This window comes from Anser cygnoides, unplaced genomic scaffold, assembly GCF_040182565.1.
Source record: "Anser cygnoides isolate HZ-2024a breed goose unplaced genomic scaffold, Taihu_goose_T2T_genome scaffold_44_1, whole genome shotgun sequence".
NCBI lineage: Eukaryota > Metazoa > Chordata > Aves > Anseriformes > Anatidae > Anser > Anser cygnoides.
In genome coordinates this window covers 96,312-111,712 of record NW_027103068.1, presented here as the reverse complement: position 1 = coordinate 111,712, position 15,401 = coordinate 96,312, and the positions used below count along the sequence as shown (strand labels likewise).

At 63.5% G+C, this 15,401-nt stretch overlaps 2 protein-coding genes across 3 annotated transcripts; one reads left to right on the top strand and one right to left on the bottom strand.

Annotated features, from left to right (window-relative positions):
* The first annotated feature begins 86 nt into the window (after nucleotides 1–86).
* Nucleotides 87–5,131, top strand: LOC136789330 (deep-sea actinoporin Cjtox I-like). 2 transcript variants are annotated; one of them, XM_066989379.1, is made up of 2 exons: nucleotides 87–527; nucleotides 1,602–5,131. In XM_066989379.1, the coding sequence occupies exon 2, from the start codon at nucleotides 2,297–2,299 to the stop codon at nucleotides 3,269–3,271; it is 975 nt and encodes a 324-aa protein (XP_066845480.1). In that variant the 5' UTR covers nucleotides 87–527; nucleotides 1,602–2,296; the 3' UTR covers nucleotides 3,272–5,131. The 2 variants fall into 2 exon arrangements, with proteins under 2 accessions (XP_066845480.1, XP_066845481.1); XM_066989380.1 differs by having other exon boundaries at nucleotides 1,602–3,892.
* Nucleotides 5,132–8,544: 3,413 nt separating this feature from the next.
* On the bottom strand, nucleotides 8,545–15,376 carry LOC136789369 (DNA ligase 1-like). The gene is made up of 24 exons (XM_066989418.1): nucleotides 15,253–15,376; nucleotides 15,139–15,157; nucleotides 15,058–15,075; nucleotides 14,773–14,843; nucleotides 13,796–13,925; nucleotides 13,622–13,708; nucleotides 12,952–13,008; nucleotides 12,682–12,854; nucleotides 12,439–12,605; nucleotides 12,273–12,349; nucleotides 12,078–12,169; nucleotides 11,855–11,954; nucleotides 11,236–11,321; nucleotides 11,023–11,138; nucleotides 10,834–10,929; nucleotides 10,631–10,741; nucleotides 10,442–10,513; nucleotides 10,221–10,365; nucleotides 10,038–10,120; nucleotides 9,801–9,953; nucleotides 9,666–9,719; nucleotides 9,439–9,582; nucleotides 9,260–9,352; nucleotides 8,545–9,159 (listed from the first exon to the last, which is right to left on the bottom strand). The coding sequence occupies exons 1-24, from the start codon at nucleotides 15,374–15,376 to the stop codon at nucleotides 9,079–9,081; spliced, it is 2,349 nt and encodes a 782-aa protein (XP_066845519.1). The 3' UTR covers nucleotides 8,545–9,078.
* Between the last annotated feature and the right edge of the window lie 25 nt (nucleotides 15,377–15,401).

Below are 15,401 nucleotides of genomic sequence, written 5' to 3'. Positions count from 1 at the left end.
GAGCTTCCTGCTGCTCTTAGGCAGGATGTGGGAGGGTGCACATGTTGTTTTCTGAGCACCAGCAGCAGGGCTGGCCAAGGCGAGGGACTTTGGCCATGGATTCCTGGCAAGTCTCTAGGGCTAGATGCTTCCAGAACCAGGGCTGAGGATGGAGCGGGAGATTCGCAGCCCTCTGCTTGGAACCATCCACAATTTCCTTTCCCAGGAGCTGCCCGTTATCAGCCCTGAGAAGCCTTGCAGATGCTGGGGAGGAGCAATGCTCTCTGCCCCCACAGGAGGAGGTGGCCCTGCCCATCCTCTTGTTTCACTTTTGCCTTAGTGCAGAGCCTCCGCTGCTCCACAGCCCTGCAGCTCTCCTGCGGCATCATCATAGGGAGGATGGCAGCCCGGAAGAAGGCCCATGATAACTTGAACTGTCCTAACTTGCAGACCAACCTGGAAATCCTAATGGCAAACCTAGAAGTCTGCCGCGGTGTGGGCTTGGAGATCATCAACAACACCAAAACAGTGACGCTGGAGGACTTCAGGTGCGCATCCCCTGCTCCCCTGCTGCTTTCCGCCAGCCTCCCCTGGGGAATCTCCTTAAAATGCCTTGGGTGTCGGGAAAACAATGGGGGCAAGCTCGGTGCCTGGCGCCAGAGCTCTCTCCTGCAAGTTCCTCCAGCTCCTGCTGGACCCCTCCTCTGTATGCACCAGCTGCACTACTCAGATGCACGCGCTTTGAGAAAGCCTTTCCCTATCTACCTTTGGAGGACTCCCTTTCCTTATCCACCTTGCCCAGATGACCTGGGGCCATCAGGATGAGCTCTCATGCCTTCCAGATTGGGGGAACCAGCAGAAAGCGGTACACATTTACGCTGTGCTACCACTGCCTTTTGCCACTCTCTTTTCCTATTCCCTTCCCATTAAGGCTCAGTTTGTGCACTTTGAGGTCCACTGAAGCTTTCAGGGAGGGCAGGGGCGGTTATTAACAGCACGACCGAACGCCTTAACAATGTAAAGGTGGTAAGAAACAGAACGGGGATGCCATCAGGGGAATTTCTGCTGGGACAAGTGTCATTTGGAGTATTCTGGAGTGAAAAGGGAGAGGTATCCGTAATGCCACAGTGTGGGGCAGAAGAGCAAAGGCCAGAGGTTCACAGGACCACAGACTGCTTGAGGTTGGCAGGGGCCTCTGGAATTCCTTTGGTCACTAACCCAGGACCATGTTCAGAGGGATTTTGAGTATCTCCAAAGATACCCAAAACATATAAAAAAGTGGATATCTCCACCACGTCTCTGGGCAGCCTGTGTGAGTCCTCAGTCACCCTCACGGTAAAGATGTTTCCTGATGTTCAGAGGGAACCTCCTGTGTTTCATTTTGTGCCCATTACCTCTTCTTCTGTTCCTGGGCACCACTGAATAGATTCTGCTCTGTCTCCATTGCACGCTCCCTGCAGGTATTTACATACATTGGCAAGATCCCCTCGAGCCTTGTCTTCTCCTGGGTAAATTGTCCCAGCCCCCTCAGCCTCTCCTCCCTTGTCGGTTTTGTGGCCCTCCAGGGGACTCTCTCCAGCACGTCCACCTCCCTTTTTGTTCTGGCCCTTCTCTTCCTGCAGGAGTTACTGCTTCAGTGGCAAGATCCGGACCGTTCTCCCCTTCGATATCGGCCCACACTCCGTAGGAAGATGCATTTTTGCAAAGACTCCATACAGCCTGCGTGGGAGTGTGGGTGTCCTGGTCTGCAAGGCCAGCTCTTTCTCACTGGCCATCATGTTCTCCAACCCCTTCGACTACATCCTTTACAACGTCGAGTTTGCTCTGGAGCTCTTCAAATCAGAGAACCACATGGGAAACCTCAGTGCAGTCTTCTCCCGTATGATGGAGAGCAGGCCTCACTGCAGCTCCACGCTCTTCCAGCGAGCCAAGCTACAGTCCGAGCATGAAACCCTGGAGGTCTCCCTGGGGAATATTCGTGTCAGAGCCAAGATGTCCAACAGTGGGAAAGCGATCCTGAAAGTCCAGGTAGATGATACAGATCCCCCACCCTATTCCAAAGACATGTGAGTGAAGACGCCTTTGCTGTCAAAAGCCTCCCTCATCAGATTTTTCGTCAAGGACGGAGGTAGAGATCTCACTGTGCTGCCTCTTTGGTGGTCACAGGTGGTGTCTGATGATAAATCTGGTGGGAGACGATAGCACCACCAGCAGCCTGCTCCCTCCTAGCTGGCCTACAGCTTCGGTGACTTTGCCAATAAGCTAACAGCAGCTTGTAAAGCACTAACTCACGCTTATGGGTGATAACTAATAAACAATGCTCTTACCCTTGTACGCTGCATATATCCTCCTCCTTGCAGAGATGCTTAGCGTGTGGGTAAGGATGCCTACAGACAGCGTCGCAGCAAGATGCAGTGACACCCCCCTGCCACCACGTCCTCCCTCTGCTCTGCCCCGTGCTTTTTTTCCTAGCTCAGGCAGCCATCCCGGCTCTGTTTGGGATGTCTGGGGACAGCTCCGGTTCTGTGGCTCAGCCCGTGCCACGAGGAGCGACCCTTGTCAGCAGGGGGCATCTATCTGTGCCACCCCTGCAGCCCCTGGGCACCATTTCAACTTTGCCCCTTGCACGGTAGGAAAACGCCTGCCCAAAATCGCCTCTGGCACATCGCCTCCGCCCGCTCCCCACCACGCTGCCCGTGGGTGGAGGCGCACGCTGATCTCCAGTGCCTCCTTCCCAGAAGTCAGGCAACGCAGGAGAAAGAGGAGGGTGAGAGGGGCTGGCTTTTGCAAAACGCTGCATCCAGGCCAACGTATAAATAAATACACGCTGGAAGAGGAAGCGTCGGGTGGAGCCTGCTGCGCTGGAGCCCAGGCAAGCAGAAAGCACGTCACGGTTTCCTGGAAGGGGGGCATTGTTTTTGTGCTTCAGCCGAGCTCCTCCTCTCTGCTTTCCCAGCACCCTGCTCCACCACCCCTTCCCCAGGCAGCAGCTGCTGGGACAAAAGGGAGTTTTCTGCTTCCCTTCCCTCGCCCTTTTTCCCCCTCCTTTAAATCTCACACGGCACTGGCTGTGACGTTAGAAAAACGACCACGAAGACGAAGTGAAACGAACAGCAAAACCCCCACAAATTCCTCCTCGGAAAAAGCAAGCAAGCGAACAAAAAGCAACAACAACAACAACAACAAAAAAGCAACCCTCCTTGTACTGGGCTTCCTTAGCACGGGGAGGCTGCGGGGGTGGCCTCTGCGAGAAGAGACCCATGCTGGGGACAAGGCAGTTCTAGACAGGTAGAAAAGGGACAGCAGCAGAAATGAGACAAAGTGAGAGAGAAAGAACCCGGCAGGCACCAAGGTGAGTGCAGCAGGAGGCAGGAGGTGCTCCAGGCTCACAGCAGCAGTTCCCCTGCGGCCTGGGGAGAGGCCCCTGGTGGAGCAGGCTGTCCCCCTGCAGCCCACGGGTCCCACACGGAGCAGATCTCCACGCTGCAGCCCGTGGAGGAGCCCCCGGTGGAGCAGGTGGATGTGGCCTGGAGGAGGCTGCGGCCCATGGAGAGCCCCCGCGGGAGCAGGGGTCTGGGGGGAGCTGTTTCCTGTTGAGGACCCGTGATGGAGCAGATCTCGAAGAGCTGCTGCCTGTGGGAAGCCCACGCAGGACCAGGTTGGAAGGACGGCATCCCGGGGGAGGGACCCCCCCCCTTGGAGCGGGGGCAGGGAGTGACTGTGGAGGAGCGGCGGAGACGAAGCGTTACGGACTGACCGCAGCCCCCGTTCCCCCATCCCTGGGCACTGCTTGGGGGGAGGAGGCAAAATGAGGCCGATGATGGGGGAATGTGTTTGTCGTTTGTTTTTAGTCCCCACCGCTCTCTACTGTCATTCGTCGGCAATAAATCAGAGGACTCTTACCTAAGCTGCATCTGTTTTGCCCATGCGAGTAACTGGTGGGGGATCTCCCCGTTCTTAGCTTAACCCATGAGTTTTTCAGTGCTTCAGAGAGGTTTTTCCCTTTGGCAAGGTGAAACCTGTTGCCACCTGCAAGGAGCAGAGTGAAAAGCCACCATGGGGCTTCTGGTAGCCCGTTGATGCCTAATGCCACCAGGGTGGCAGGACAGAAAGCCCCAGCCCAGCCTGAGCTTCCTGCGACGTGCAGCACAGCCCTACAAGTCGTCACAGCCCTACAAGTCGTCACAGCCCTACAAGTCATCACAGCCTCTGGATCTGCCGTGGCTCCATTTCTGTGCAGCCTGCAAGTGTGGCAGGACTCTCCAGAAGAGCATCATCTCTGCAGGAGGTGCTGCAGTGGAGTATCTCCGTCCTCACTGGGTAGGACTGGTGGTACCATCCCTATCCTGCCTCCCTCAGGTTGCCTGTGATCATCCCTGTCCTGCAACCCCCATGCCCACCACTCCCCAAGTTCCCAAGCCTGTGGAGCCCCTGTGCCTCACGTCGCCAGCACATTTCATCATCAAACCCCAACGGCGTAAACAAAGGCAGGATAAGAGCAGTGTCCCATCCCCAACGGCCAGGAAACGGACAGGTCCTGTCCCATGTCCTGCTTGAGGGCTTCTTCTCCGGGCTGGTGAGGACCCTGGCTGTCTCCTGGCGTTTCTGGATGCTGAGGATGCAGGTGAGGGGCTTCCCCAACGCTGTGGTCGCCAGCACCCCATATTTCTATTCCCCACATGAGCTGTGCCCCCAGGTCACCCCAGCTTTGACCATCGGTATCCGGAGCAGCCAACGCCTACAGCAGGGAACCCATCCCCACCTCCCCTCCTCTTCCTCACCACGCTCCTTCCCCGCACAGGCACAAAAGTGGAGACCTTCTGTGTCCAAGCACCTTGGGGTGCAGGAGCAGGGGCTCTCTGGAGCCCCTTTTTGTCGTTGGAGAGGGGAATTCACCAGTTTCAAATGTTTTGAGGTCACACGCACCCAGGTGCCCAGGAGAGAAGCCGGGACCATCAGCAGACATCAAACAATCGTGGTCCCAGTACCGGTCCCCTGAGGGACTCCAGATCTGGGTTTTGACTCCCTTGTCAACCAGTTTCCCACCTGCCAAACTATCTGCATTGTGCATCAGCTGTTTCGTACACATTATTAGTAGTAGTACTATTATCGTTATTATTTTCCTGTCTTAATAAAACTGTCTTTATCTCAACCCACAGGCTTCATTTTCCCGTTTCTCTCCCCCATCCCGGAGAGGTAGGGGGGGGAGGGTGAGCGAACGGCTGTGTGGTGCTGGGCTGCCAGCCAGGTTAAACCACACCACCAGTTCACCCTTCACATTTTTCAGAGGGAGCACACTCTCCTTGGTCTTTCTTTTCTGAGCAATGTACCTACAGAAACCCTTCTTGCTATTTTTTGCACCCCTTGCCAAGCTCAGTTCTGCCTGTACCTTTCCTGATCCCATCCCTGCACATCCGGACAGCACACCTGGACTCTTCCCAGACCGGGCGTCCCTGCTCCCACTGCCCGTGCGTTTCCTTCTTGCACCTCACTTTGACCAGCAGGTCCTTGCTCAGCCATGCCTCTTTCCTGCCTTCCCTGCTTGATTTCTTCCGGATGGGAATGGAGAGCTCTCCAGCTCCAGTAACGCTTCTCTGGTTGGTTTCTGTAATAACTTCTCATGTTAAATGGTAAAGAAGTTTGGCAGGACCTAAACCCCCTTGCGTTCCAGCTTGCCCTCAGGTACCAGAGGGGCTGGGGGCGGCTGGGCTTAGATTCTGAGCGACACCCAGTTCAGCACTGAGTCCAGTCGCATCCAATATATTGAATTATCATGAGCACAGATAGCGCGACACCCCTTCAGCCTAGTAGGGTAATGACTGCTGTCATTTATTGAAGCAACAGGAGTACAGATTCTTTTGGATTCCTGGTGATGAGAACACTGCCAAGCACGTGCAAAGACCAAGGATATGACCGATGCAACCAACTACGTATAAATTAACTTATGAAGCAACTCTACAGAGAAGTTAGGTTTCCTGGGGAAACACTCATTACACCCAAGGGTTGAATCTCACTCAGCAGGCATCCCTGTTGGGGGGGAGGAGAGGTTCAACCTGTTGACTGATCCCAGAAGCCACTGATGTCCTTCCAACTTGACGGTATCTTCCCTAACATTTTTTTTTTTCTCTCTTGAGCCATTTCTATACTATTTTCCTACTTTTAGGTGGAGCTTGAGTGACTCTAGTCAAACGTACCCTTGTTATGACTGGTATAAATTTTTTTCATGTTTAAAGGCATTGGCTTAGGGAAATTCAGAGCGCGTGCTCAGTGGTCGCACTCTGGAGGCGGGTAGCCTTTGGAGCGGAGGTGTGTTCCGGCATTATAATGAGATTATAACGAGCAAAGCTCACCCAGAGGACGTGACTTGGCTATCAGCCGATCAAATCTATCGTATCACCGGGTTCCCCGTCCCTGCAGCGATAGCGCAGAGCCTGGGCACGGCGTCTTCGCTCCACCCTCCGTGCTACGTAGGGTCAGCACACCCAGCTCCCCTGGCGCTACCAACATGTAAGGCTCCAGGTTATGCTGCCGAGGGGACCATCAGGAACAGACCCCTTGCATATCTGCTGGGTCTCACCCTGGGATTTTCCTCGGTGCTAAACCTTCTTTTAATACGCGGACAAAGCTTTAATTCCAGTAAGTCCCCTCCAGCCATTGTTCCACGTGCCTGGAGCAGGAGATTATCCTCAGAGCACTCCGAGAGGCTCCTGCAGTGCTCGCGGGCTGCCGTGGGTAGAGGGATGCTTGGGGCTCAAGGGGTGGAGGAGGCCCCAGATGAGGGGCAGAAGAGGCGAAGGGGATGGGACTTCCCTCGGGCAAGCCCCACGGAGGACGGCAGCGACAACGGCCACGACAAAGCCCTGCCCGCAGTCACCTTGGGGCGTGCTCGTGGCATCCCACTTGTGCTGGATGGCCAAGGGGCTGGGACCACCCTCAGGGTGGAGGCTTCTGCGGCTTTTACTGACCAGCTGCCTTGGACCACCCCCAAGTCCCTAACCCCCGGGATTCTTCCCCATAGATCCCCTAAGAGGCCAAAGTTCGCTCTCCTGATGTCCAGGGTCACAACTCCACTTTTCGCCCTGGGCCTGGTTTTGTCCCTCTCCCGCTTCGAATCCAGTTTAAAACCCTGCGAACCAGCCCCGCTAACTACTGGGCAAAATCCCTTTCCCCCCCTTGTAGAAAAGTGCTCCCCGTCAGGCTCGGTGCCACGCAGACCTTCCTGTGGTCGAGAAACCCAAAAAAACTACGTTGGTGGCACCAGCCATTGAATTGGACCTTCCACCCCAAACCCTTACGGGGGGGGCGACTGCTGGTGCCTGTAGGGCAGTGGTGGAAGCACCTGGGAAAACCTCAGAAAAAAAAAAACCAACAAACACCCTCTCCCCCCCCCCCCCCCCCCCCCCCAAAAAAAAACCTGCAGGGAGGCTGCTGGCAGAGACACAAAGGGGTGAGGGCACCTGGGGAGGATGCACCCTGGGGTGCAGGCACAGGGGGGGACCACGCACCCCCACCCCGCATCCCAACGACGCGGGACGGACCGGGTGTCCCACGCCATAACCCGGGGGACACAAAAGGGACCGGCTGTCCCCCTCCCGGGCCCTGGGGAATACAGAAGGGACCCCCTGCGCCCCCATCTTCTGCACCCCAAAGGCGTGCGTCCCACGCTCCATGGAAGCGGGAGGAAAGCGATATTGGGGAGGGGAGGACAAGGGGATGACGGCACCAGGAAGCCCCCCAGTGACCGGGTGCCCACACGCCCTCCGTCACCCCGTGGAGACCCCTGGTCCTACAGAGCACCCCGCGGAGGCACGGGGTGCCCTCCAGCACGCCTTGGAGGTGCGTCGCCCTACAGAGCAACCCAGGGGGGTCCTGGTCCCTCAAAGCACAACCCGCAGAGGTGCGCAGCGCCCTCCAACACCCCGTGGAGGGCTGTGGTCCTATATAGCACCCTATAGAGGTGCACAGTCCCACAGAGCACCCATTTTCCCATGGAAGCGTGCAGTCCCCTCAACCCCTGAGCCAAGACCCTATCGCGTCCCCGCCACGTCCCCGCTGGCCCCACCGAGCCCGGGTCCCAAGAGGGACCCGGTCCCTGCTAGAAGCCCCCCTGGGACAGTCCCCACTGATCCCAGAGGGCTCTGGAGCCCGGCAGGTGCACGAGGTGGAACATGGGGTGGGGGGGGGGCATGGATAAGGGGATATGGGGCATGGATAGGGGGATACGGGGCATGGATAGGGGGATACGGGGCATGGATAGGGGGATACGGGGCATGGATAGGGGGATACGGGGCATGGATAGGGGGATACGGGGCAGGGACAAGGGGATACGGGGCAGGGACAAGGGGATACGGGGCAGGGACAAGGGGATACGGGGCAGGAGGGGGGCACAGGGCAGTGCCAGGGAGACGGCTTAGGCAGGAATCGTGGGGCAGGGGGTAAATAGGGGGGCAGCAAAACTAGGAGGTGAGGAGGAACGGGTTATGGGGTGGTGAGAAGCAGCACAGCCCCATGCCAGCCCCCCCCCCCAGCTCCGGGAACCAGCAGCAAATAAAGGAAGTAGGAAAAAAAAAAACAAACCGGCCCCTGGCTTTATTAGGGGCAGCTTCTTAGGGACACGGTAGCAGAGGGGATGGGGGTGAGGGGGTGCTGTCCGTGAGAGGCACATCGGGGGGACCCCGGTGCTGGAGGGGAAGCACCTGGAGACCCCGGGGATGAAGGTGGACAACGGCCCCCGGCCACCGCAGTGGGGGAGAAGCACACGGGGACGGGGCAGGGTCATGCCCTGGGGGTCCCCTTGCCGGAGGAGGGGGACATGGGGACACCAGGGAGGGAGGATGGCCGCGTTCCAGCATCCCTGTCCCTGATGGGAAGCATGCAGGGGCCCCCAAAAGGGGGAGGCGGGAGGGGGGGGGGTAAAGGGGCAGGGAGCTGGCCCTGCCCGGGGTGACACCAAGTCCCAGGGTCCCTGTTCCCAGGGTAGCCACACGCATGCCCTCAGGGACAGAGCAAGGTCAGGCCCCAGGGTCCCCACCTCGTGCCCCCCCCCCCCGGTAGGGGGGCCCTGGGGGGGGGGACGGACCCTACGGGGGCCGTGGTGTCTCAGTAAAACTCCTCGTCCTCCCCTTTCTCTGCCTGCTGCTGGTTCTGGATCTGCTGCTGCTTCTTGTACAGCTCGGCCACCTGCAGGACAAGGAGGGGAGGCGGTGACACCCCCCCCTTTTCTTGTGTCCCCCCCCACCGCGGGGACACCCAGGCTCCCTCCCCGTCCCCTCCCCGGCACCTGGGTGCTGCTGGTGGCCTCCTCCGGCTTCTTGTCCTCCCGCACACGCAGGAACCGGGGGAAGCGCAGCGAGATGCCCTTCTCCTCGTCCACCTTGGGGACACCCGCAGGGCTGAGACGCCACGGGGGCCGAACACAAGGACCCCCCCCCCCGCCCCGCGTCCTCCTGCCCCGCTCACCAGCCCCACGGCTGCCCTATAGACGGGGGAGATGGAGAGGTCCCCGCACTTCACCTCCCAGACCTGCACCGCCGCCAGCCAGCGGTCGGGGGCTGCGCCGCTGTCCCAGCGGTAGTAGGGACGCGGCTGGGCCAGGACGTGCTCCTGGAGGGCGACACCAAGGGAGGGCATCAGGAGCCGGCCCCGGCGCTCGTCCCCCGCGGCGCCGCTTCTCCAGCGCTCCACACCTTGAGGAAGCCGTAGTGCTTCTCCAGGCTCTCCTCCGTGAAACCGGTGCCGATCTGCACGGGAGGACGAGGAAGGGTTCGGGAAGGTCCCCCCCTGCGACGTCCCCAAGCCCGCGGGTGGCCCCAGGGGGGCACCTTGCAGATGCTCTGGTACTCCTCGCTCTCCTCGTCGTAGCAGGCCAGCAGGAAGCCCCCGTAGATGCCTGCACGCTTGCCCTTGCCCAGGTAGGCGCCGATGACCACCAGGTCCAGCGTGTCCCCGAGCCCATCCAGGTAGTCCTTCTTCAGCTGGAGAGAGGGTGGGGGGGCTCAGAGACACGGGGGGGGGGGACACACGGGGAAAAACCCGGAGGGGGGGGTCCCACCGCTCACCTTCAACCACTTGTGCGACCGCTTGGCGATCTCGTAGGTGGCGTCCGCCTCCAGGGTCTTCACCATGAGGCCCTCGCAGGAGGCTGGGGGGCACCCATCGTCACCCAGGGAAGGGGAGGAGGGGCTGGGGGGGGGTGGGACACACGCGACGCCGACCCCGTGCCCCCTGGGGGCCTCGCTCACCCTTGATGGCCTTGTCGAGGAAGTCCGAGACCTCCTCGGCGCTGCGGGTGTCGGCGGCGGTGGCGAAGACGAACTCGCCCTCCACCTCCTCGAAGGACTGCCGCAGAAGCTTGCGCCGCGCGGCCAGGGGCTGCCGCACCAGGGGCTGGGTGGGGGGACGCGGTGTCACCCCCCGGGGGGGGGACACGCAATGTCACCCCCCCCGGGGGCCGCGCACTCACCTCCCCGTTGAGGTAGAGCAGGTCGAAGGCGTAGAGGCAGACCTGCACCTTGATGGCGGCGGCGTCCACGTCCTGCGGCGGGGGTGGGACGCACGTTGTGGGGTGGGGGGGAAGGGGAAGGGGGGTGTCACGGCGCTAGCTGGACGCTGCCCCCCCCCCCCCCCCCACGTCCCTGCCCCCTGCTCTCACCTTCCTCTTCCTCGTCATCAGCACCTGGAAGGGCTGGATCTGCCTCGTGGCCCGATCCCACGCCACGGCCTCCGCGTCCAGGATGCAGGAGCGCACGCCGGGCTTCAGCACCTGGGGGAACGGGAAGGCGGGGGGGGGGGGGGCTGGTGCTCAGCGTTAAAACGAGCCCCCCCCGATTCCCCCAGGGCTCCCCCCCCACCTGCCTTGGGGATGCGGTCCACGAGGTCGGGGTACTTGGCGGTGGTGTTCTCCTGGTTGCGGCTGTAGATGAAGACGGCCCCGTTCTCTAGGACGTGGATCTTGGGGGGGGGAACGCAAGGCATGGAGGTGATGAACGAGGGGGGGGGGAGGGCAGCACCCCAGGGACCCCCCAGGAACCCGCAAGGCCTCACCTGGGCTCGCTCGCCGTCGTATTTATACTCGCAGGTGAACGCTGCCTCCTCGAAGCGCTTCAGCAGCTCCCCGACGCCGCGGGCAGGCTGGGCCAGCATGGGCTTCAGGGGGACACCTGGGGGGGGGGGGAGAGGAACAGGATGAGGCCACCCCCCCCCCCCCCTAAAAAACCCCCTCCCAAGACCCTCGGACCCCCCCTCACCCCGTGGTACCTGGGGTGATGCCGCAGTGCTGGGGCAGCTGCTCCAGCCCGTGCTCCAGCAGCGCCGGGACGATGGCGGCGTAGTCGGGCAGCTCGCTGCGGGGACAGCCCCGGTGTCCCCCCCCGTCCCCGTGTCCCTTACCCGTCCCCCTGTCCCCCTCCGTCCCCCTGTCCCTTACCCATCCCCCTGTCCCCTCCCTGTCCCCACATCCCCTCCCTGTCCCCATGTCCCTTACCCATCCCCGTGTCCCCCCCCCCTGTCCCCGTGTCCCCAAAAAAAGGGGGGCGCTGGGCAGCTGCTCCCCATCCCTGGGGGCTCAGGCCAAGCCCCAACAGGAGGAAGAGGAGGGAGGGAGGAAGAGCAGGACTGCGAGCACCGCGTCTCCTTGGTCCTAACGAGCCCGTGGTCGTGGTGTGGGGGGGTAATTAACGGTGCCAAATGAGGGGGGGGGGGGGCAAACGGCCTGGCACTGCTACCCACCGGACCCCCTCCCAGTAGGGGCCCCAGGACAAAAGGGGACAGCAAAGGGGGCCCCGGCGGATGAAAGGGGACCGAAGTGACAAAAGGGGACCCCGGGGGACAAAACGGGGACCCCGGGGTGGGGGGGCTGGGGGGGGGGACACCTCACCAGAAGGTCTGCTTGAGGATGCGGCTCTGCTCCTCCAGCCATGCCCTGCGAGCCTCGGGTGCCATGTCCTGCCCGGCGTCCAGCACGGCCGGCGGCCACCCTGCGGTTCGGGGCGGACGGGGGGGGGGGACACGCACAGCCACGGTGTCACCAACTGGGGGTGTCCGCCTGTCGTCTCCCCCCCCCAGAAGATGTCCCCAGGGGGTGCCCCCAAGGGCCTCACCTTGCCCCGGGGGGGTGAGCGCCACGGCGTGCGCCAGGGCGGTGAGCACCGACTGCTCGGCCAGCCCGATGCGCAGCTTCCCGCTGAGCGACCTGCGGGGGGGGGCAACGCCGGGAGGTTCTGGGGGGCGGCCCCCACACGCTGTGACCCCCCCCCCACCCCCCCACCCCGTAACCCCCCCCTTCCCACCCTCACCGCACGAGGTAGCGCGCCTCCGAGTGCCGGCAGGCGACGAAGAGCCCCTTGATGATGGCGATCTTCTTGCTGGCCGACTGCGAAACCCAAAGCCCCGCTGGCACCCCGGTCCCGGGGGGGTTTGGGGGGCGCGCAACGGGGGTGACCCCCCCCCACACACACTCACGGCGTTGCCCGACGTGGCGGCCATCTCCCGCAGCTTGCCCAGGACCCCCGCGGCGCTGAGGCGGGCGGGGGCCACCACGGTGCGCTGGGTGCAGCGGCTGCTCTCGGCCACCAGCCCCAGGTCCCCCTTGGCCTGCGCCTCGCCGCGGATCTGCGCCAGCTGCCGGCCTGGGGGGGGGGCGTCGCCACCGTCACCCCCCCCATCATCTAAAGAGATGGTGGGGGGTCACGGGGGGGTCCGTACCGGTGGCCTGGGCGAGGGCGCGGGTGAGGAGGCTCTCGCCGACGCCCAGCTCCAGCCCCTCGGCGGCGGCCCCCGGGCGGTTGAGGCAGAGGCGCAGGCAGGGCAGGAGCTCCCCCGGGGACAGGGCCAGCACCGAGCGCAGGAAGTTGCTGAGGGTCTCGACGATCTTCAGCCTTGTTTGGGGGGGGGGGTCAGCGATAAGTTACGTGTGTCCCCCCCCCGTACCCGCCCCCCCCAATATAGGCCCGGCCCAGGGAGGGGGGGTCTCACCGGGCCGAGGCCTCCTCGATGCGCTCGAAGGTGCGAGCCACCGCCAGGTAGGGGACGCTGAAAAAGGGGGGCGGGGGGGGTTGGGTTGTGACACCCCCGCCCCCCCCCACCCCCCCAATGCCCAAACAGCCCCTCCCACTCCCCCCAAGTCTCACCAATCCCCCCCATCCCACCCCCACAGCCCCCCCATCACCCCCACAGCCCCCCCATCACCCCCCCCACAGCCCCCATCACCCCTCCCACCCCCCCAGCCCCCCCAACCCCCCCAGCCCACGTCCCACCCCCCATCACCCCCCCAGCCCCCCATCACCCCTCCCACCCCATCAACCCCCCCCAGCTCCCATAACCCCCCCAAATCACCCATCCCGCCCCCATCACCCCCCTCACCCCCCCATCACCCTCCTAACCCCCCTCCCACCCCCATCACCCCCCATCACCCCCCCACCACCCCCTGCCCACCCCCATCACCCCCCCCACCCCATCACCCCCCTACCCCCCCACCCTCACACCCCCATCACCCCCCCACCCCCCCTCCCATCCCATTACCCCTCCAGCATCCCCTCTACCCCCTCCCCAGCCCCCCTCCCCCCCCTCCCCCTCCCCCACCCCACCCCAGCCCCCCCACCCCATCCCAGCCCCCCCCCCACCCCCCCAAATTCCCCCCCCCCACCTTTGCCCGGGCCCCCAGCAGGCGTCCCGCAGCGGGTGGTACCCGCTCCTGGCGGGGTCGTACTGGGACGGGTCCAGCGGCGGGGGGCTGCGGGGAGACCACGGGGTGTGTGGGGGGGGGCACGGCAGGGGACCCCCAGCACCCATCGGTGCCCCCCGCCATGCTGTCACCCACCTGCTGGCGGCCGGAGGTCCCCGGTCCTGGCGGCAGCGCTTGGGGGGGGGAGGGGGGGGGGCCCCGTCCTCGTCCCCCGGGGGCGGGGGGGCACTGGGGGGAGCCGGGGGGGCTGGGGGGGTGTGGGGCCCTGTGAGGAAGGGGGAGGGGGTTATGGGGTGGGGGCCGCTGGGGGGGCACTGGGGGAGCTGGGGGGTGCTGAGGGGGTACTGGGAGGGCGCTAGGAGGGCGCTGGGGGATACTGGGGGAGCTGGGGGGGTATTGGGGGGATACTGGGGGAGCTGGGGGGTATTGGGAGGGCGCTGGGAGGGCGCTGGGGGATACTGGGGGAGCCGGTGGGGGTATTGGGGGGATACTGGGGGAGCTGGGGGGGGTACTGGGGGGATACTGGGGGAGCTGGGGGGGTATTGGGGGGATACTGGGGGAGCTAGGGGGGGTACTGGGGGGATACTGGGGGAGCTGGGGGGGGTACTGGGGGGATACTGGGGGAGCTGGGGGGGTATTGGGGGATACTGGGGGAGCTGGGGGGGTATTGGGGGGATACTGGGGGAGCTGGGGGGGGTACTGGGGGGATACTGGGGGAGCTGGGGGGGGTACTGGGGGATACTGGGGGAGCTGGGGGGGTATTGGGGGGATACTGGGGAGCTGGGGGGGGTACTGAGGGGATACTGGGGGAGCTGGGGGGTACTGAGGGGATACTGGGGAGCTGGGGGGGTACTGAGGGGATACTGGGGGAGCTGGGGGGTATTGGGGGATACTGGGGGAGCTGGGGGGTATTGGGGGATACTGGGGGAGCTGGAGGGATGCTGGAAGGCACTGGGGGATACTGGGGGAGCTGGGGGGCCCTGGGGGCATGCTGGGAGGATACTGGGAGGGCACTGGGGGGATACCAGGAGGATACTGGGGGGTACTGGGGAGCTCCGGGCTGGATACTGGAAGGATACTGGTGGGATGTTGGGGGGATACTGGGAGGATACTGGGAGTAACGGCGTAAGATGTAGGGGGTACTGGGATGGGGCTGGCGTGGTAATAGGGGGACTGGGGGGTACTGGGGGTAATGGGGGCCCCTTACTGGGGCAGGACTGGGAGATACTGGGGTGCCAGAGCAGGGCCGGGGCTGGACTGGGAGGGACTGGGACCGATGGGGGCGGGGAGGGGGCGGGATTTGGGAGGGGGCACCGGGGGTCACCGGGGGTCACCGGGGGTCACCGGGGGGGAGCAGCGGGGGTCACCGGGGGTCACGAGGGGTTACCGGGGGTTACCAGGGGTCATCGGGGGTACTGGGGGGATACCGGGGGGTCATCGGGGGGCAGCGGGGGTCACCGGGGGTCACGAGGGGTTACCGGGGGTCATCGGGGGGTACTGGGGGGATACCGGGGGGGGTCATCGGGGGTTACCGGGAGGGTACCGGGGGCACCGGGGGTCACCGGGGGTCACCGGGGGTCACGAGGGGTTACCGGGAGGGTACCGGGGGGCACCGGGGTTCACCGGGGGGGGGCACCGGGGGGCACCGGGGGTCACCGGGGGGTGCTGGGGGTTCACCGGGGGTGCTGGGGGGTACGAGGGGTTACCGGGGGGCATCGGGGGGATACCGGGGGGGTACGGG

Coding starts and splice junctions, on each gene's coding strand:
- LOC136789330 (XM_066989379.1), top strand. CDS start 2,297: ATGCTCTTACCCTTGTACGCTGCATATATCCTCCTCCTTGCAGAGATG.
- LOC136789369 (XM_066989418.1), bottom strand. CDS start 15,376: ATGCCCCCCGGTAACCCCTCGTACCCCCCAGCACCCCCGGTGAACCCC. Junction 10,514..10,630: donor TGATGACGAGGAAGAGGAAG/GTGAGAGCAGGG, acceptor CCCCCGCCGCAG/GACGTGGACGCCGCCGCCAT. Junction 10,121..10,220: donor CCTCGACAAGGCCATCAAGG/GTGAGCGAGGCC, acceptor GGTGCCCCCCAG/CCTCCTGCGAGGGCCTCATG.